Source organism: Lytechinus pictus, chromosome 14 (assembly GCF_037042905.1).
Source record: "Lytechinus pictus isolate F3 Inbred chromosome 14, Lp3.0, whole genome shotgun sequence".
In the NCBI taxonomy this organism is placed as follows: domain Eukaryota; kingdom Metazoa; phylum Echinodermata; class Echinoidea; order Temnopleuroida; family Toxopneustidae; genus Lytechinus; species Lytechinus pictus.
Genome location: NC_087258.1, coordinates 27,687,618 through 27,710,237, shown reverse-complemented (window position 1 = coordinate 27,710,237; position 22,620 = coordinate 27,687,618). Strand labels below are relative to the sequence as shown.

Genomic DNA, 22,620 nt, shown 5'->3' with positions numbered 1-22,620 from the left:
ACGCCTTGTGTGATAAAACATCAAAATAATGTCACAACCCATGCCCCTCTCAGTATGATTTCATTTAAACCCCCTAAATGCATAATGGTGGCTGCTAAGACCTGATGACACTGTTTTCAATGTTATTATAATTTGACCTTTGACCTATAAATGGTGAAACCTTTTATTTCATTCAAGTTTTAGCTCACTTCTTTTATTTAACTTTTTTTTCTGTGCTTTTATTTTTTACATTCACTCCTATCTAATCCTATATGAGAATAGTTAGGGTGTGATGATTTCATTTTGGTGAAGGGATTTCTATTCTTAAATTATTTTTTTTTACAATTTTCTTCTGTAATTTCGTAGGTAAAGCATGAAACTTACATTAGCTCTTTGAGAAACTCTTTAAAAAGTATGGAAAATAGATTGACCTTACATTTATTGTGATTATAATAGATTTTAAAAAACAATGATATTCTATTATTTAGTATTTCTTCTAGATCTAGTAGTTTTAGTTTCATTGATATTCAAACATACTGAATAGAATAGAGATTGATACCATATATTCACTTTATAGTCTAAAGTGTGTTCTAATTGGAGAGAGAGAGAGAGAGTGTGTGTGTGAGATATGATATTTCTCTCAAAATTTTTCACCCAGCTCATTTGGGATTCACTTTTTTCTTCAGAGGATTCATTTTTTTCCCTGAGGATTCATTTTTTTGTTTTATTCAAGGGATTCACCGTCCATTGTAATTGCTTATACTGCCCTCTACAGTCACGTAACCCTCACGTCACTTATCACAGCAGACATATTTAACCATCACAACAATATATCTATATTCAGGAGTACTGACAAATAGCATAATATTATGAAACTTTCTCCCCACATCCAACTGTAATACTTATTGTCCTCTGTATGTAAACACTGTATCATGTCCTTTTGTTTTGTCTTGTCTTGTCCTGTGTCTCATGTTGTGTGAGAGCATGTATTTGTTTTGTCTAATGTCTAAGAAGCATGTCTACTAACTTGACAAGCATGACCTTGTTTAGATAATGCATGGTCTTAATATTGCATGTTTTGCTTAAAAGTGATTGCATGTTATATGTTTGATATGCTTTGTAATGATTAACTAGCATGTACATTATAGATATCAGGCATGCATATGCATGGGTACTTGACTTTAATATGAAATACATTGTTCATATGCATGTGTCATAAAAGCTTTCGCACTCTAATTTACAGGATTTTGAAATTAAACCCGATTGGCTGTTGATGAAATTCAACAATACTTTGGATTTAGATTTAAATTCTAAATATTTCTTTCAACTCAAATCGATTTATAATCAAATTTTGAAGTTAAATCCAAATCTTAATTGAGTTATTGACTATTCACTTTTTAGAGCCTATCTGGAATCATTTCAAATCCATGAATTTAGAGTGTAGCATTAACAATGAAGACTGTCGTTATATTTGTTGTACTGTATTGGGTGATGATGCGAACTTTCCAACTAATATTCCTTCATTTCCTCTGATAATATAATCATATCAACTTCAGGAATTGTTAGATATTTGATTCAAAGTCATTGAGCCGGACAGTCATATGTATTAACATGTTACCTGCAATTAATGTATGGCCAGCTTTGCTTTGTAACTAAACAAGAATGTAGAAACTTCTCTCACTAACACTGAGGACCTGTGTAGCTAAATATTGATTTAAAAAAAATCATGTGTCAAAAGAATTCACTGAAAAATAAGTAGCCAAATGAAATTGTAATGGAGATTTCGATAGAGACTTAGTTTATACTTACAGATTGCCTTTACCTTAATCATTTAACATGAAATTTTAAAGAAAATACCCCCTCTTACAAATATTGGAGTCAATTACATTGACAATTATTTTTCTTTTCAGAGTTGCCAATATCTCTGTTAGATATGAACTGATCAAAACTATTTGTAAGATGTTTTTTAAGAAGCTCATATGAATTGATTTAATCAAAACAATAGCTGTGATACAATGTATTTTGATTCTTGATTTTAAAATCACATTGTATCTATGTTTATAGATTGAATTAAATCATGATGTCTGGGACTTCTTATTCTAGGAATATGTTGATTATTATTAGGAGAATATTGTTATTGTGATTTTTGTCAGCTAGAGTTGACAATAGAATGTATATGTGCACAATACACAGTCCAAACTAATGTTTGTTTGCATATTAATGGTTTGAAATCACACTGAAATAACCAACTGATACTGCCACTTGTTGCACACTGCACACCAAAGGACAACCAAATTCCGTTATCATTTTGCTCATTGCATCCACCATACACCACCAACTATGGTTTGTCACCACTGGCAGAGGGAGTGAGTTTGGCTAATGTACTCACTGTTAACTGATTTGTGATTACTTGTTTCTGTCCCTTCCACTTATTAACTCTCCTCCCCCCTCAGATGGAAGGCCAAGCAGCAATTGTACTATCAGATATCCACTCTACCTCCTAGGTAATGAGAGAAGAGGTTTTTTCTTCGTTTTTTTCTCCCATGAATAATAAAATCATTGATATTTTTACCTATATTCTCTCACCTTTGTAAATCTTATGGTTTTTGTGACACCCTGTCATGCATTTTTTTTTTCATTTTACAAAATCTTCATTTAGAAACAATTATGAATGTGTCTATGTGACTTTTATTAAAATGTTGTGAAAGCTGTGATTCTAAATTTTAATTTTGATCACAAGACCTTTTGACAAAATTTGCATTTTCTTGCATTCTTTCAACAATTTTTTTCCTCCAAGACAGCTTCTCTTCAAAAAAGTCATATCTACTCTGTATTTTCATGATCTATATACTTATAGTTTACATTCAATAACAAATACAATAGCAACTTTATGGTTTGTTAATTGATAAGGAGTTTATCATGATTTTGAGACCTTTTGACATAACTTTTGCCAGAATTTTTAAAATGGCTGTATATTATTAGGAGTTGTTATAACAGGATGTCATATAAGCCATATGATTTATTCGAAAATGCTTTTTCAGCTTTTCAAATATCCTTTATTGATATTTTTTTTGCTTTGTCTTGCGGCCCATTTATCCTGAATAATTATCTCAATGTCAAAATATGCATGTTTTTTGTGTTTTTCCCTTTTTCCTCACTGCCTGTTGTTACCCATTCATTCTCTTGCGTGTTGCTGTTTTTTCTTTGTTTCATTCTTATAACACACACCAAATGCACATCTCTGATTAATGATTCATTGTATACTAACTAATGATATTTGTATATACACACACCAACAAAAACACTAACTTCATCAGATTTGATTTGTTACCCCACCCCAAATCCTGTGTGGACCCCCTTCCTATTTGATTTAATAGTATCATAAAACCATTTAGAGTAACCCCAGAATTATTTTGTTACCCTCATGTTTTAGAAGGACCACAACTGATCTTTAACCTTTGTATAATCTTTCCCTCAACAGATTTCATGCTATCTAATGTTACAGTTGCACTAACGAAACTGACTCCATACTGACCAATGATAGCAATTAAATGTAATAGATTTGGTCGGTCCAGAGTCTGTTTCCGTGGTGTGATTTTGGCAAAATAGGGAAGTTCACATATTTTTTTTTCATTCTAAAGTATTAATGCTCTGATTTATTTGAAAGTAATGATTGGTTTGTATTCACACATTCCACCAATTTTGCATTTAACATTAATCCTACATAATGAACTTCCCTAATTTGTTAAATGTATTGTTTTCAATTTTATTTATATCTTTGAGAATTAGTTGGAAATTTAAACAATTACTCATTTGAACAAATTACCTTTGAAATCACTGATGCATGTTTGAAAGTGTTTGTACATGCTCAAACAGCTTTCTAGAATGTTATAAGATAGGTAATTCATAATTCTTTGTTTTTGAAAAACAATATCACAAGATGTGAAAACCATTTTCTGTCAATATCTTGGTAATATTTTTATCATATCTATACAATATGGTTCATGGAACATGTTATTTGACCAATATCATCTCCACTTATTTGGGTAATTCCATTGGGCAGTTCTGATGTTTGGGAATTGATTATTCTTTAAAAAAAATCAATTTCATTATGTCTCTCAACTGCATATTATTTCATATTCTTTCTTTATTGATTGTTCATCTAAGCATTTTTTTAGTTGATTTTTAAAAACTTTTCCTTGAATTTGAAAAGCAGTCACTTTCAAGCTGAAATATATTCATGTTTTAGACTTATATAATTTCCATCTTTGATTTTTTATATTAGAATTTTCCTTTTTTTAAATAAATAGTTGTAAATATACCTTTGCATATAGATTAGAAAAAATGTACATGTAATTCATATATAGTTTTAAAATAATATAATTCCTGAGAAGAAAAAGAAAAAAGTACAATTTTCACTCATAAAGCAGATTACTAGTAACAAATTTTATATCAACGTTATTAGCAATGAATTTGCATGCCTAGAAATATTTATGTTTTTCTTACATTCCACTGAGTAGCAATGCACAATAGTTTTGTGATTATAGAAATGTAATGTATACAAATCAAGTTTTAGTACTTCTCCTTTTTCAAGCATTTTGTTAATAATGAATTTTCCTGAATTTTTGAGGGCACACAGTTTGATGAAGTGTTCAATGTGTATCATTGTTGTTTTGTATGTAAAGCTGAGAGCTAAAAAGATGTCACTTTATGTGAAATAATGATGCCCTCTTGCATGTTTTTTTTGGGGGGTGCAGTGGATTTGTAGCTTAGAGAGAAAAAATTATAGGTACATGGAAATCTTGTGCAGATAAAAAACAAAACAAAACCAGTCGCACATTTTATCTTTTTGGGTCTCATTACTTTGTTACTTTGCCAGTGAAATAATGATAACTTTCACATTAAACCAATTATAAGTGACAAGACATTTTCGTGTAGTCCATTTTAATAATTCTTCTTTAATGTTATGTTTTATTTGATGGAAAAAAAGGGAAAATAATTAGCTCAGCTAAAGAAAATTGCTTTAAAATATAATCGTCCTTTTAGCTCTCTGCAACAATTATGTCTTTTGGCACAGCAAATGTAGCAAAATGTTAGTTTTTCTTGTTAAACAGACATTCTGATCAGTTCATCACAGTGCATAGCCAAACATCCACATAATTTCACAAAAGCACCCCAAATTGTTGAAATATTATTTATTTTGAATTTTTTCCATGAGTTTTCCCAAGCCTTGCAATTTGGTAAGATATCTTAGATAGTTCTGCAAACAAATTCTACTTGAATTTCCATTCTACAGAAAAAAAATTGCAGGAATATTCACAGACTCCGCATTTTTAATTTGAAGTTCATATTAAGGTTACAAAGGGACTAACTTGTTATAGATCTTGTGATTTACTACTGTCAATTTTCCCTCTCTCACATGTAATATGGTAGTGAATATATGATACTATAACCCTGTGGTATATATTTAATATTTCACATCCCTATTCGTCTTGTTATCCTGGATCATTTTTCCTTCTCTTGGTAGAAAACATCTTTTTCCTTGATTAAATATTGAAGATGATTTATGACTTCACTTCTTGATTTAATATACTTTTTTGTTGAAAGATGATCAGATCATCCAGCGCTTTGAAAATTCTTTTTCGCTCGCTCGTTTATGTGGAATGTTTAAAAAAATTCCAGCACTGGCAGTATTTATCAAGGTTATGAGCAGAGAGGAAATTGTTTTAGTTCCAAATGCAACTTGATAAAAGATTTTGCAGTTGTATTTTGGAAAGCTAGATGAAAAAAATCTCTTCCAAATACTTGCCTTTTCCATGAATAAAATGTATTAGTGTGTATATTGTACATGAAGCTAATATGATAACCTCTATCAAGATTCCTCTGATTTTTTTGGTATCAACCTGAATGAAGAATATTGAAAACAATTGAGGTAAATTTGGGAGAAATATAAAAGTTGAAACCAGTTAAATATCCAGTTGCTCTATCCTTTCTCTCTCATTTTATTCTCCCTCCTTCTCTCCTCTCTTTGTTCTAACTCTCTCTTTCTCACTCTATTCCCTTTCCTATTTCTCTCTCTTCAATCTTTTTCTTCTCTCAATCTTAATTTTCCCTTTATCTTTCTTCCCTCTTTCTCATTTGCTCTTTTCCTTTATCTTCTTTCTACACTTTCTGTGTTTTCCTTTTCTTGTCACTCCTCTCCATTTTTCCTCTCTAGTTAATTTGCCTTTTTCTTCATGATTCTCTTTTCCTTTGTCACTGTCTTCCCTCTCTACCTTCCCCCTCCCCTCTCCTCCCAGAACATACTCATATATTCCGTATTAGCCGTAATTCCTGATTGATGCATAAACGCTTTAGATATATACCACCAGCGCACTCCATCAAACATTCTATCCAGAATGCCTTTAGCAGCCTTGTATATCCTGCCATTAACCAGCCAAGAGCAGGCTCTTTTCCATGAAATTCACATCTTTTAAAAGCCTCCAAATGAGTATTTTATGCTAAATCGGTCTTAGAAAGCAAGCTAAATTGCCCCTGAGGTCTTTCATTTTCTCCTCATTTTTCTTGAGTCTTGGTAACATAAAGAAATACAAGAAGTAAAGCAAAGTCAAGAAATAAAACATGTGAGCTGACTATTCTAAATAAATTCTCCTATCTTTCTCTTTTTTACATAGAGGTATAAACCACTTTAAGGCTATAAGTCATATTATATATTTCATAAAGAAATACAAGAAGTAAAGCAAAGTCAAGAAATAAAACATGTGAGCTTCAACTGACTATTCTAAATAAACTCTCCTATCTTTCTCTTTTTTACATAGAGGTATAAACCATTTTAAGGCTATAGTCATATTATATATTTCATATTAGGAAAATAATCATTTTAAAACAGTAGAACTGTAAATTACGCTGCTGAATATGGTATTCAAGGAGTAAACATTTTATATTCTATGACTTGATTTTTTTTTTCAAGCTTGAAATACATGGAACAAAACTTCTCATAAAATCAATGCCTATTTTTTTATTTATAAATCTTTGTTTCCCATTTTTTTTACTTAACAGGAAAAAGGAAGTACCTCCATCAGAAAATGGCCATCTTATATATGCCAACGGCACAAATGGTGAAGGTAAGCTTGAAAAAAAAAAGTCATTTGTAGTGATAATTTTTTAGCTGGATGTGTGAACAATATTTTCTGTTTGATTTTCAATATTGTGTGATGTGTATTCTAGGTATGTTTGCTTATAAAGTTTTAAGGTTTTAATTTTTATAATAATGATTTGTAAAATCTCAATAGCACTTAATATTAATAGTTCTAGCTGCTGCGCATCACTGTCATGACTTTCAAATAAGTTATGCAATGGGATTGAAAATGATGCAGTATTATCTATTTAAATGGAGGTGATACTAAAAAGTAATATTAATCTGTATGAATTATTGTGGATGAAATTGATCACTTTGCATGATTTATTTTATTCCAACCTGTCACTAGACTAAATTATGTTTGATTGACAAGTGGCTCATTTTTTCAAATCTTAAGAGGAGGCAAATAATACTTTAATTACTCTTTCTCTATGATTAATCCAGAACACCTTTTATGGTTAGTTTTACTATTATACTTGTTTGTCTTTAATTATTCCATAACCTTCTTATCATTTTTATATGATAATACATCAAATACTGTTTGCCTTTGGTTACAGTTTTTATATGATAGGATGATGAAATCAAACCAAAAAGTAGAATAATGCAGATCTATATTGATATCTTCCAAAATAACTGTAATCTCTGTATTTAGTTTATGGAACACACCATTAAATAAATCCCTCATTAGCATTGTAAAACTTGGTTAAAATGTCATCATATTGAAATATATCCCAGATTGTCACCCCTGGTGTATCATGTGAAATGCATTTGAGTTTGGAATCCTGTTATACTAATTCTACATCAATTAATCCCATGCATGCTTGTCAATTTAAAGTTTTTTTTTTTTTTTTTTTTTTTTATACAAAAACTCAAATCAATTTCAAATAACCTTATTTTTAAGGCTAGAATCATATCCATGGAGATGATTAAAATGTGAATTTCTGTTTGTATTGATTTTAACAAAATTATTTGGGGATTATCAAACCACAGTACAGAATGGTTATAAGAGCACCAAAAAAAAACAATTGAAAAAAAAGGGGATTCTGAAGATACTTTGATCATATTTCCACATTAAACCGAAAAATATTCAGCTCCCTGCAATAAAGCCCTTGAAAATGTTATAGAAGTAGGGACCACCTCTCATGTGCACTTGCGAAAACAGACCAATTGCTTGATTAACAATTTGCAGCGTTGCTTTGAAAAAGTTTTGAAATACTAATAATCTTCGTTTCTCATTTCATTCTCTCTCTAATCTACTGCATCTTTGTCTAAAATCTCCATCTTCACCTTCTTAATTGATATTGCATACCTATACCTGGTCATCATTGCTTTACCATTTATTTCATATATCTGTTACTTCCCTTTATCTTTCTTTTTCTTTTTAAAATTCTTCCCATCCTCATCTCCATTTTCACATTCCTCTTCTCTATCATCAACTTCATCTTATCCACTTTCTTTCCAACCATCCCTTTTCTTTGTTCATCTGGTTTTTATTTTTTTCCCCTTATATTTAATGATGTGTTAATAACATTTCTATCTCTGATAATAATTGTCACTGATGCTGATAAAACTTCATCATAACTAACATTCTTTAATTATTCCTATCTCTTGAGTTAACATTTCTATCTTGATAATTATTTGTCACTAATGCCTTAATAACTTCATCACCACTACTAACATTCATTCTTTGTTCTTATCTCTATCACCGCTACCTGTCTCCCCCCTTCCTCTTCACAACTTAATGCTGTGCTTCACCATCTTCCTCATCATACCCCACATCGTCCTCCCTTTCGACATCATTTATGATGACCAGCAATCACATTTGGTCACTCAACAGTTATTCTGCCGCCTCACATCAAGAAGGTCAAGACTTACGTTGATCCATTCACCTATGAAGACCCTAACCAGGCTGTCAAGGAATTTGCTACCGAGATTGATGCATCGCAGATCAGAATCCTTGAAGTCATAGGTGGAGGTTAGTACTTTTCTTGTATTTACGTATGTTTTTATTAAACAATTGGTGGAAATTTTGTACCGTTTTATAAAATCCTGTCACTTTTAAGGGGTGATTTACCACATTCTTCTCATTCGTTTTTATGGAATTTTTTTGATACAAATATATCAATAAAGAGTTAAAGGACACTGTATCAACCTTAATCAGCTTCACCTCCCCCCCCCCTTCAACAAAACTGTCCTTCGTATGCACTGTAAGTTTAAACTTAATTTATAAGAGCCTTGAGGGTGTGACCATCCTTTGATTGGAAAATAATTCATATTACTCATCACAGTCTGCTGTATACAAAGTAATTGTTATTCTATTACTCACTGATTTCACACATTGGTTTGAAATTGTCAATATTGTAACCAGAATTGTATAAAAGACAGAGGGCTTGCTCGTTAATGAAACATGTCATATAAACCAGCATTGCTATTTTGAAAGTTACTGTGTAGTATATGTGTTGGTATTATAGTGTTTTATTGTCCTTCATGCATATATGTTCATATATATCTGTTATCCTATGTCACTTAAGTAAGATGGGTACAAAATATTCACCCTTCGCCTACTGGAACTGCATGACCCCTGTATGTAACGTATGTCAATTGCTTAATTCAGTAGTCAATGGGGTAAAGAACTAAATTGTTTGTTACACAATCTTAGTCAACCCGAATAGTCTCATCAATTACTTCAAACCACAATGGACAATACAAACCCCTTTCTTTCTCACCCAAAGCATAATGCCCAGATGATACATTTGATAAAGATAATTACATCATTATCAGCTTTTGATATGTCCAATATCTAGAACGAAGTAAATATTAGGAATACAGCTGGTAGTAAGTTGTGAATAAATGGTATCAAAATGATTTGATGTTAAGATAATAAATGAGGTCATTGGTGTGAGACCTTTCTTCTGACTCATCTTCTCTCATACATGCCAAAATGAAAACAAATTGACTTTAATAAATTGATGGGAGCATGGGGGGGGGGGGGTAAGAGAAGAATTTCAATTTGGAAGCAATTTCCATATTGATTTTGTCACGTTATGAATGGCATGCTAGGAGAAAGGTGTTATGATTTGACAAGGAAAAGAAAATGTGTCAAAGGATGAAGTCATCCCTGTCCGTTACCATCTCAGATTTCTTTGCAAATTATTTTTTTATCAAAATATTTTGAATATTTTAGGTCAATAATCTCACATTTTCGTTAAGCCTATCTCTCTTAATTCTTCTTTTCTCTTTATGAATTTTTTTTTTCAAGCTTAATTCCAACCCCTCTCTGTCTCTGTCCTATTATTTATGTTTCTTCACTTTACTTTTTGTTTAATTTCATATTTGTTGGTGTAAAGAGCTTCACTTTGAGAGGGCCTTATAAGAGCTTGATTTATAAATTGTATGATTCATCATATTCTGTTATCATTTGGAATGATTTTGAAAAAATTTTATGAGAGAATTTCTATTTTTATGTGCGAACTGAAGATAAATGTGTGGAATTGCATATTTTATCATCTACCTCCCTCTTTTTTTTGTAAAATAAAGGTGAGTTTGGAGATGTTTGTAGTGGACGGATGCTTCTAGCAGACAAGACAACTATCAAAGTAGCTGTCAAGACCTTAAAGACAGGTGCAACGGAGAAAGACCGGTCAGACTTCCTATCAGAGGCTTCTATCATGGGTCAGTTTGACCATCCTAATGTTATTAAACTTCTAGGTGTGGTCACGAGGACAAGACCAGCAATGATTGTGACGGAATTCATGGAGAACGGTTCGCTGGATAAATACTTACGGGTGAGTGGCTGAACTTAATGTCATAGGTCATAGATAGGTCAAATATTATGGTCATTATTATAGCAAGATTGTTATGTCCCCAGATCTGTTTCTTCAAAAAGTTTGAATTTGGTTCATCATCAAGAACTTTTTTTGGGGGGGAGGGGGGGGGGGGAAGATGCTATATAAAGATTCAAGTTGTGCACTTCTATGTCCAATGATGTTATGAAAGTCATGTCAATTTATTTCAGTTTAAAGAGTTGCCAACATCTATGTGAAAGATGTGTGACATATTGTAGAAGCCGACACCTTTGAATGTTTTTCACAGATATACGGTACTTATTCAACTATGTGAAATGACATAGTTGCCATAATACAAAGTGGTAAAGTTAAAATGATACCTTCCTTTGTTATTGCAGGAAAATGATGGACGATTTACAGTGACCCAACTCCTGGGAATGATGCGTGGTATCGGTTGCGGAATGCGATTCCTCTCAGAGATGAACTTTGTTCATCGCGACCTCGCTGCTCGCAACATCCTGGTAAATGAACATCTTGTGTGCAAAGTAGCGGACTTTGGGCTGTCGAGACGCAAGGAGCTAGATGGAGCCTATGAAACAAGGGTGAGCTAAAAAAATCCTTGATGAAGTCTTCTAGTCTCACAAAAGCCTAAGTGAAGAATCTTTTCTGACGTGCATATGTTTTTTTTAGAAAAAACCTTATACAGTCTCTAAATGCTATCCATATTTCTGCTTATTCATAATGTGATGATTTCTAGTCAAAGTCTCATTTTGCATTTGTTTGTGTTTCAGGGTGGGAAGATCCCTATTAGGTGGACTGCTCCTGAAGCGATCGGATACAAGAAGTTCACGTCAGCCAGTGATGTGTGGAGCCTTGGGGTAGTGATGTGGGAGATTATGTCGTATGGAGAAAGACCTTACTGGAATTGGCCAAACCAAGATGTAAGTATACAGAAGAAATAATCCATTCTTGAAGTGCCCAGTACCCACCTAAAATCTTAAGTATTTTTATTTGGTTGCTCCAGGTATATGGAATTCTCCGCCAATTCAACTTGGATTGTAACAACCTTGAAACTTTCAAATCTGAACTAAAGACCTATCTGAAAGATGTGTGACATATTGTAGAAGCCGACACCTTTGAATGTTTTTCACAGATATACGGTACTTTACAAATGCTGTTCATCATCATACAACTCCAAAGGTGATGCCTTTCTGAACAGTTATTACTTAGTTTTTAGTTTTGACTTAGTTTTGATATTGTTTTATGAAAGAAGATGTTGCAAAGTCAGATAAGTTAATAACCTTTTGAGTTGTGCATCAATGATAAAGAACTTCTCATCTATTTTAAGCTTCAAAAGCTTCTCAATTTCAGTAAATTCCTAGCCTTTAAACTCGGGAGTATATGTGAAGAAGAAGGGAATGCACTAACTTTGGAGATAATTGTTCAACAAATAAATATATGGGGAAAATAGGCAATTACTCATGCTTTGAACTAAGCCAAAAGATGTGGAATGATGGCCTGTAAAGGATTAATGCAAGATCTTTCTATTGCTACCATGACAGGTAATCAAAGCAGTTGAGAAGGGTTACAGATTGCCACCTCCTATGGAATGTCCTGAAGCTATTCATCAGCTCATGTTAGACTGTTGGCAACGAGATAGAAATCACCGTCCAACCTTTGCCACTATTGTCTCAACGCTGGACCGGCTCATCAGGAATCCCAGTGCACTCAGACCTCTCGCCAAAAATGGGTAAGTTTCATTAGAAAGTATTCCTTTTTGATGATTACCCCATGGCATGTTTTCCATCAGCAAGAGATTTACCAACATTGTGTGCTGCACTTGACCATGCAAGGTGAGGTCAATTGATTCCTTGAATGCACGGAGCACAAGAAGCAGCAGCTCGACAATTTTTTTAAGCAGTAGGGATAACAGGAAATGAATTTGAAAGTTCTCCAGAGTAAGTGATTGTAATGTCTAGGTATTTATGAAAAACATATCTGAGTTTCATCTTCATCTTAACTGGGTATGAATGTGTATGCAGAAAGAAATGTTGATACTTGAAGTCATATTCCTTGTATGCAAATGTTGATGAATATAATACCTTGTGAAACTGTTTATTTGTGTTTTGATCTTGCTGATACAGGAGTCCACTTGGCCTCAGCTCTAGCCTCAATGATCTGAGCCGCTTCAACTCTGTCTCTGATTGGCTGGATAGCCTCAAGATGGGACGCTACAAGGATTCCTTTAGCGCAGCAGGTTACGTCCGACTAGAAGACATCGCCAGACTATCACAGAGTGACCTACCAAGGTTAGGGGTCACTCTTGCTGGACATCAAAAGAAAATTATGAAAGGCATCCACTCCATACGAGCTCAATTAGAGCAAGCGGCAGAGACCTTGGTCTAACCTCTGACCCCCTGACCTTTCAACTCTGACCCAGCTAAACACTTCATTAAGAACTTTATATGCATATATTGATGGATGTGTTTGGGTAATGGATGTTTCTCCCTTGGACTATATCAAAGCATGAAGGGAGACATCATCCCAAGCAACAGTTTTCGTGTAACTGTTCTTGAAAAGTCTCACTGTCTTCAACCCTTGATGGTTGTATCCAAGATCTTGCAACAGGTCTGGTGTCCGAGTCTCACATTGGTTCTCTAAGCCTTGTTCATAAAAATGACTTTGGAGACTTCTTTGAAGGATCGTCTTGGAGTGGGTCATAGTCGCACCTTGTACACCGAGAATGCTGGAAGGTTCTTACAGATCCGGCCTCCAGAACACCGAGTCTCGCATCACGCCTCCAAGCTTCACTCCTAAAAGCCCTCAGAAAGTTCTTGGAAGGAACTTCTGGATGTCGGACACCTTGTTGACTGAGTCAGCTGTTTGTTCTACGCTATGAAGACTTGAAATATGCCTGTTACAATTGGACAATAGCAGTTAGTACAAGAGATAAGACAATTGCAAATATATCTTGAAGCAACAACCTATGTCATCAACAATGTCACCATGTTCATGTAGATAACTTTCAAATCCAAAATGCTGAATCTTCCCGTAGTTCTTACGCAGCATCCCAGCATTGATTGCCTTGTCCATCTTTTCCGCAAGTATGGATCGGGGCTTCAATCAGAACACCCTTCGCACCTGATATTTCTTTGTTCGCTGATCGACTCCGAGTAAGCAATGCAATAGAAAAAATCCTAGAAAATATTAGTAATGTGAAGGGATCTACAGAATGGTTTGAGCTTTGTAGTTTGTACTAGAACAGGTTTGAAATGCTACGAGTATAAAGGGAAATGGAATAAGTCAGGAAAATATTCTGTACTTGGCCGATTGAGAGGACAAATTTCTGAAATATGAATTAAATTTCTCCATGGTCTGATACATGTAGATTTTTCTGTAGATGGAAGTCAATTGGAGCGCAAAGGAATTCAAAGTATTCAGATATGAAATCAGATTCAGAAATTGCACTGCCAGTACGGATTAGGGAAATGAAATCATATCACTCTACAGAGTCTAAATACTGAGAGTTCTAAGAAATATATACATGTATATACACAATCGTTCTTTACCTGGACTGATTACAACTTAACTCAAAGAAAAGAAAGAGAAAATGAAGTAAATTATTTTTATATCATATCGGATGTTGAGAAGTGATTGACCTACAAACATTGCTTTTAATAGCACATCAGGTAGACTAACAACCTTTCCCAAATACTATATTTCATTTTATTTGACAAAGTTAAAGAATGCGTCTCAATCCACATACATTGTTACAGGGTATCTATTATGAAAGATTTCTGCAACACCAAATTGTGTTTGGTGGTATTTTCATCGTAGAATAAGTAAGCATTTGTCCAAAATAGTCTAACATCTTGTCAAATGTGATCACAGTCATTATAAGTAATTTGATGAATTCTATTCACCCTTATATTTAAGGTGAATAGAATTCCCTTCTGAAAGTTAGATATACTTTCATTTCTGATGGTGATGAATTTAGTTTGACTAGTAAATCCGAAAAGATTTATGTTCAAGTTTTATGTAGTAAAGAAAAAACTCAAGTAAAGGACAATCATAGACTAAGTATTTGAAGCATAATATACTTTGTGCTTATATTTTGTGATTTGATATGTATATAGAGAGCTACTGTGATATATGTTCAGATTGAGATCTCTGCTTCAGAAAATTAATATCGTTTTTAATTCTTTTCCTGCTTGTTGTATTTTCAGTTATTTTTAACTAACCAAGTGGAAAGTCATGATGCTATATGGTTTATTTGGGAAATTTTAATATTTTTGTTGTTTAATCATATGTATAATTTGTTCAACTCATGTTTGTGTGAGGGAAATGTTTTATATTTGTGTGTTGAAAGTATTCAAGCACTGTTGTGTGATGAAGGTAGTGCTATTTTATAACAGTTCATATGGAAAGATAAAGATACTATCATTCATTCAAAGGAAATTAAAAGTATGATTTTGTGCTAGAATGAAATTAATTGAACATGATATACCAAATATTTTAATGTGCCAATCTAATGATTGTTCTTTTTTACATAAATGTACAAGATAATTATCCCCTTTTTATTCTCTAATAGGTAAGGAGTGTAATGTTAGAAGATGCAAGAAATTATTCCATAGAATTGATGTCAAGCTAAGGATATTAAATAAATCTCCCCTGTATAAGTAAATGGAACATCTCTTCTCTCTAGCCCTTAACTGTGGATTTGTATGTAATTTCAGGCTGATTTAGGGTTTGTCCACTTTGACTGAGGGTGTGTGAATAATGGTTTGTAACTTGCCAGTACTATGAAATGTTGCTGTCTGTTTTTAAACCTCCTTTGAGATTTAATTGTGTAATTGAAACTGATTTTGTCATGAGAAGTCAAAAGTTTTAAAGTAATTTATTGTAAATTAAGTATTTTTGCATAGACAATCAAGTAATATATTGTATTTTGGAGGGAAATCATAGATTTTCCAGGGTGAAGTTATGTCTGCTGTCTAATTTTTGTATTACAGAGTGATTTTTACAACTAATATAAAGTAATATATGTATAGCGGCTATCATGTGAAATTCCAAGTTGGATTTAATTTGAAAGTGTGAATTGCATTTCAAAGCATCATGACTAATACACTTTCAGAATATAGAGTCGTTCACACTGGTTATTTACTTGAGAATTAATTTTAATTCAACTTGTAAAGCACCAAGGTTCCAATCAAGCAGGCATGGTCTGTTTTATAGGGGATTTCATGTAATGATGAAAAGGCCATATGGATATGCTTATTTTTTTTCCAGAAACTGCACACAAATATGATGTTAGAGTGAGCTGTAAGCTCCCTTAATATTAAATCAAATTAAATGAAAATATTTCAATTACTTGAAATAAAAATCATATAGATCTCAAAGATCATGATATAACCCTATGATTGGGGACAAATTAATAGGAATAATCTTAATGTTATTCCTGAAGTGATATTATATTATTTGGCACAAGTAATTTATTATTACAAAATGATTATTTTTGTTGAATGATTAATATTACATTTTGTGTGTAGTATTATTGATTCCCTGTCCTGTATGTATAAGGAATTTACATTTCTGTATATTACATCATCCACATACAGGTGTCAGCATAAGTAGCACAAGTTCAATGTTGAGAAATAAGTCCTAATGATAGTGTTACAATTATTACATTGGTCATTATTAGTCTTGCAAACCAACTGTACGATCAGTCGCTAAGTTTTGTGATACTGTCCCCTAGCGTATGCTCTCAAGTGGTTGGTAACATAGAGCCTTGTGATATAAAAGATACAATTAATTGTAACTATATGTTTATGACAAACCATGTACAAAAAAATTAAATCAGTTGTTGATATTAATTCTATCTTTATATCACAGGGCCTAGTTAATATAACTTGGACTTGTCTTAAAATCTGAAATTCTGAATGAAGGAATTCTGTGATTAATTTTTTTTTTGAGAGAGAATGCTCACGCTGAAATATTTAATTCCACATCGATTTGAAATCATACACTTTTCCCTCTATGCAAAATAGATGACTCTCTCGAACCAAGACGTCTGTTCGTTCGGAGCCAGGGGTTATAACGCCTTTCTGCCTCTGAATGTGTGTGTATTGGTTGCGCACGTGGAGCTGCATACATACGTTTGTTTTATATCTTGACATATAGAATCACATATAGGTATATCATCATCAGTGTATATTCAATGTAATATGCTTCCAGTTTTGATGATGTTGGTGATATGTTGTGATTGTTGTATTCTATTTTAACCCATTGCCTACTAGTATTGGTTGGTTTCTATATAAAGCGTATAGGGATCATATAATTCAGTAGTCTTTGGATTAAAATGTGATTGTGATAAACAGGTGTTTAAATACTTCGGTTCTCTCTTTATGTCTGTGCATTTTTGTCATTTTGTTGTCGAGCTTGGCTTTTTTATATAAAAACCCGCTGTGTAAAATGTGTAAAATATTTGAGAAATTATTATATTGATATACAGAATTTTTGATGATATAAATGTGGTTATGATGAGGACAATTTTTGTTGTATAAGCATGTGAAATATGGTAAATGATATGCAGTTTTGCTTATTTCATTTGACAGTGATTTATATGTGTTTAACTATTCTTGATCTTTGTCTGTGCAAAAAGTTGTATATTTCGGAGAATATCATTTTCTTAGATGTTTTCTGAAGAATTTATTGAGGGCATAGTACTGTTATGCTTTACATCTTTTATTTTCATCTTCTTAGTAAGAGGAGAAAATTTTGAAAAAATACATATAATAATGTATGAAAGGCAACATTGCACTTACAAAATGCAATCTATATTTACAAGTACATTTGACTAAAGCAAAGTGCTAGATAACATGTATGTATATACTTTTTGGTTCACATGCATAACAGTATTAATAAATGCATTAGCATCATCTTTTTTTTTTTGCCTAACTATAGGTCTGGCTGCTTTTTGAGACACAATTCCTTTTAATGCCCCTCTTTTTCTAGTTTCAATTAGGTTTTATATGTTTGAAATGTAAATTCTTTTTTATTAACAGCTCAGTAATGATTGCACAGCATTACATTCAGTGTATGTATCTAAACCTTCACAATCTAACTCATATTTTTTTTCCAGATTTTTTCCAAGTGTTAAAATCTCAGTTTTAGAAATATTTTAGTTTGTATTAGAAGATAACAACTTTTTCAAGTTCTGTTGTTTGTTTTCTGTTTTTGCTTTTGCATTCCGCCTCTTGTTTTTTTTTTCTAGCTTCTTAATCCTACTACTAGTTTACCCTGTATTCTTCAGATAGTTAAAGTTGTGAATGTATTTTCGTGAATGATAAAATAAAAGGACAACGTTAGAGCAGTGAAATTTCTTCAAACTGCCTTTTCAAATTTGATACAGAGTCTGTACATAGGCTATTCATTTGGACAAGATTATAACAAGCAATCAGAAATTTTATCAAGCTGTTATAAACGGTTCATTTCTAGCATGAGAACAGTATTTAGTAAGCATTCATCAACACATTATCATATGACAATTTAAAATTTAATGGCTTAAATTAGGAGTTAAGTTAGGATGAACAAGTTTCTAGATAGGAGTGTATCTCCTCTGTTATAATTTTTGTTTTAATGAGTTACAACCCTTCCTACCAAATCTGAACACATTTTATTTCTATGCGTGAAGTATCTTATGGTGCCAAACATACCATACACATAAGTCATTCGTGTAAAGATCTGAATTTAAATTTTGCAAATTTACAAAACCTTGCAGATTTAAATTTAAAGCTTTTATGAATTTGATTAATTTGATTTGAAATCATTTGAGATTTAAATAATCAGGAATAAAATTAAATTAAGAGTTTTACTGGTCCCTACAGGCACTGTTTTCACTGTATTGCAAAGGTTTTGGCAAGGAAGCTAATGTCAAAAAATAACACAGTCCAACATATGTATTTTATGTGACAAAATGTGTGCTTCGATGTTCAGAAGTTTCATCCGTTGTTTGTATGGTCACTTTTAGTCGTTTTTATTCGGAAGAAGTTTTAAAAACTATTAAAATTACACACAAACATAAAACTGCTGGTGAAGCTTCTGAACATTTAAGCACATGTTTTGCTCACTTTTGTTGTATATAACATGAATGTTGGACTTTGTCGTTTTTAGATGTTCGCATCTTTTAAAAAAACCTTCACAAAATGTTTGCAAGCCACATGAAAAGGGTGATTTATGTATGACAGGGTGTCTGCATTTCAACAAACATTTTTATAATAAATATGAAGGTGATGGGCAATCAAAATTAGATTTCACACAAAATGTTTATTTCACATCTAAGACCAATTTGTGGAAATACACTCATAAAATAAAACTCTCACAAATAAACAATTGTGCACAATAAATGCACTTTTATCATTTTTCCTTGAATTAAATTGTGTTCAGTTATAGGAAGGGCTCTGTTTTAAAACCATCTGTTTTGCTTAGTACGGAAATTCGATTATTTATTGAAATAATGATTGAAAATCATTCTGACAATCACTTAGAAGGTAGCCATTTTGTGTTGTCAATTTGATAACTGTGGTGAATTGATTTGAGTGGGAATGTATTGTTTTTTAATGCCATGTAGATAAGTAAAGAAGATATGTATAAATTAAAAAAAATACATGTATTTTGTATGTAAATGTATCAAACCTCTGAAGATCTAGTATGTTGTTGTAATTAACTCTTTATGATTAATACTATCATTGGGGAAACTATTGGAATGTATTATAATAATGCTGGCTATAGAAATTACTTGTTTCAAGAAATGAAGAAAAAAAATGCTGAAAAATGTAATTTTTTCCAATAAAAAGCTACTGCAAAACAAATTGTCATTGGTTGAATGATTTGTATTTTGAGCTTTCAGCCATAGTGGAGCACTCCTTATGTCGATGATTGTGATGATGTTTGGAGGATATGCATTTCATGGCCATTGTTTACATGAAAACAGTGATCATGATGCAAAAACTATTGATGTAGAGAATCGATGATGGTGATGATGATGATGGTGGTGGTGATGATGGAGACGATGATGATGATGGTGATGATGATGGTGGTGGTGGTGATGATGGTGGTGGTGATGATGGAGACGATGATGATGATGGTGGGGATTATGATGGTGATGGTGGGGATGATGATAATGGTGGTGATGATGATCATGATGCAAAAAACAGTGATCATGATGCATGATGGGACTACGGATGATGATGATGGTGGTGATGATGGTGGGGATTAATGAAGGTGATGATGATGATGGTGGGGATTATGATGGTGATGATGATGATGATGGTGGGAATGATGATGGTGGGGATGATGATGATGGTGGTGATGATGATAGTGATGATGGTGATGATGGTGGTGATAGTGGGGATTATGATAATGATGGTGGGGATGATGATGATGGTGGTGATGATGATGGTGGTGATAGTGGGGATGATGATGATGATAGTGGGGATTATGATAGTGATGATGATGGTGGGGATTATGATGGTGATGATGATGATGATGGTGGTGACGATGATGATGGTGGTGACGATGATGGTGGTGACGATGATGATGGTGGTGATGATGATGGTGGTGATGATGATGATGATGGTGGTGATAGTGGGGATTATGATGGTGATGATGATGGTGGGGATTATGATGGTGATGATGATGGTGGGGATTATGATGGTGATGATGATGGTGGGGATTACGATGGTGATGATGATAGTGGGGATTATGATGGTGATGATGATAGTGGGGATTATGATAGTGATGATGATGGTGGGGATTATGATAGTGATGATAGTGGGGATTATGATGGTGATGATGATAGTGGGGATTATGATAGTGATGATGATAGTGGGGATTATGATGGTAATGATGATAGTGGGGATTATGATAGTGATGATGATAGTGGGGATTATGATAGTGATGATGGTGGGGATTACGATGGTGATGATAGTGGGGATTATGATGGTGATGATGAACGTGGGGATTATGATGGTGATGATGATAGTGGGGATTATGATGGTGATGATGATGATGGTGGGGATGATGATGGTGATGATGATAGTGGGGATTATGATGGTGATGATGATAGTGGGGATTATGATAGTGATGATGATAGTGGGGATTATGATGGTAATGATGATAGTGGGGATTATGATGATAGTGGGGATTATGATGGTGATGATGATGATGATGGTGGGGATGATGATGGTGGTGATGATGATGATGATGATGGTGGTGATGGTGGGGATAGTGGGGATTATGATGGTGATGATAGTGGGGATTATGATGGTGATGATGGTGGGGATGACGATGATGGTGGTGATGATGATGATGGTGGTGATGGTGGTGATGATGATGATGGTGGGGATTATGATGGTGATGATGATAGTGGGGATTATGATGGTGATGATGATGGTGGTGGTGATGATGATGATGATGGTGATAGTGGGGATTATGATGGTGATGATGATGGTGATGATGATGATGGTGGTGATGATGATGACGATGATGGTGGTGATGGTGGGGATGATGATGATGATGATGGTGATGATGATAGTGGGGATTATGATGGTGATGATGATGGTGGGGATTATGATAGTGATGATGATAGTGGGGATTATGATGGTGATGATGATGGTGGGGATTATGATAGTGATGATGATAGTGGGGATTATGATGGTGATGATGATAGTGGGGATTATGATGGTGATGATGATGGTGGGGATTATGATGGTGATGATGATGGTGGGGATTATGATAGTGATGATGATGGTGGGGATTACGATGGTGATGATGATAGTGGGGATTATGATGGTGATGATGATAGTGGGGATTATGATAGTGATGATAGTGGGGATTATGATGGTGATGATAGTGGGGATTATGATGGTGATGGTGGGGATTATGATGGTGATGATGATGATGGGGATGATGATGATGGTGGTGATGATGATGATGGTGGTGATGGTGGGGATGATGATGGTGGTGATAGTCGGGATTATGATGGTGATGATGATAGCGGGGATTATGATAGTGATGATGATAGTGGGGATTATGATAGTGATGATGATGGTGGGGATTATGATGGTGATGACAGTGGGGATGATGATGATGATGATAGTGGGGATTATGATGGTGATGATGATAGTGGGGATTATGATAGTGATGATGATGATGGTGGTGATGATGATGATGGTGGTGATGATGGTGATGATGGTGGTGATAGTGGGGATTATGATAGTGATGATAGTGGGGATTATGATGGTGATGACGATGGTGGGGATGATGATGATGGTGGTGATGATGATGATGGTGGTGATAGTGGGGATTATGATGGTGATGATGATAGTGGGGATTATGATGGTGATGATGATAGTGGGGATTTTGATGGTGATGATGATGATGGTGGGGATGATGATGGTGGTGATGATGATGGTGGTGATGGTGGGGATGATGATGATGGTGGTGATAGTGCGGATTATGATGGTGATGATGAAGATGGTGGTGGTGATGCCATGATGATGATGATGATGATGACGATGGTGGTGGTGATGATGGAGATGATGATGATGATGGTGATGATGGTGGTGGTGGTGATGATGATTATGGTGGTGGTGATGATGACGGTGGTGGTGATGATGGAGACGATGATGATGATGATAATGATGGTGGGGATTATGA

At 33.8% G+C, this 22,620-nt stretch overlaps 1 protein-coding gene across 1 annotated transcript in view; it reads left to right on the top strand.

Annotated features, from left to right (window-relative positions):
* Positions 1-18,308, top strand: part of LOC129276821 (ephrin type-A receptor 4-A-like) — a 46,337-nt gene extending 28,029 nt beyond the window's left edge. Inside the window, exons 9-16 of the mRNA XM_054913226.2 lie at positions 2,433-2,483; positions 7,039-7,103; positions 8,931-9,092; positions 10,655-10,902; positions 11,301-11,504; positions 11,694-11,843; positions 12,465-12,652; positions 13,047-18,308. Of these exons, the coding sequence (XP_054769201.2) occupies positions 2,433-2,483; positions 7,039-7,103; positions 8,931-9,092; positions 10,655-10,902; positions 11,301-11,504; positions 11,694-11,843; positions 12,465-12,652; positions 13,047-13,308 (1,330 nt within the window). The 3' untranslated portion in view covers positions 13,309-18,308. The remainder of the gene's footprint in view (positions 1-2,432; positions 2,484-7,038; positions 7,104-8,930; positions 9,093-10,654; positions 10,903-11,300; positions 11,505-11,693; positions 11,844-12,464; positions 12,653-13,046) is intronic.
* The last annotated feature ends 4,312 nt before the right edge of the window (positions 18,309-22,620 follow it).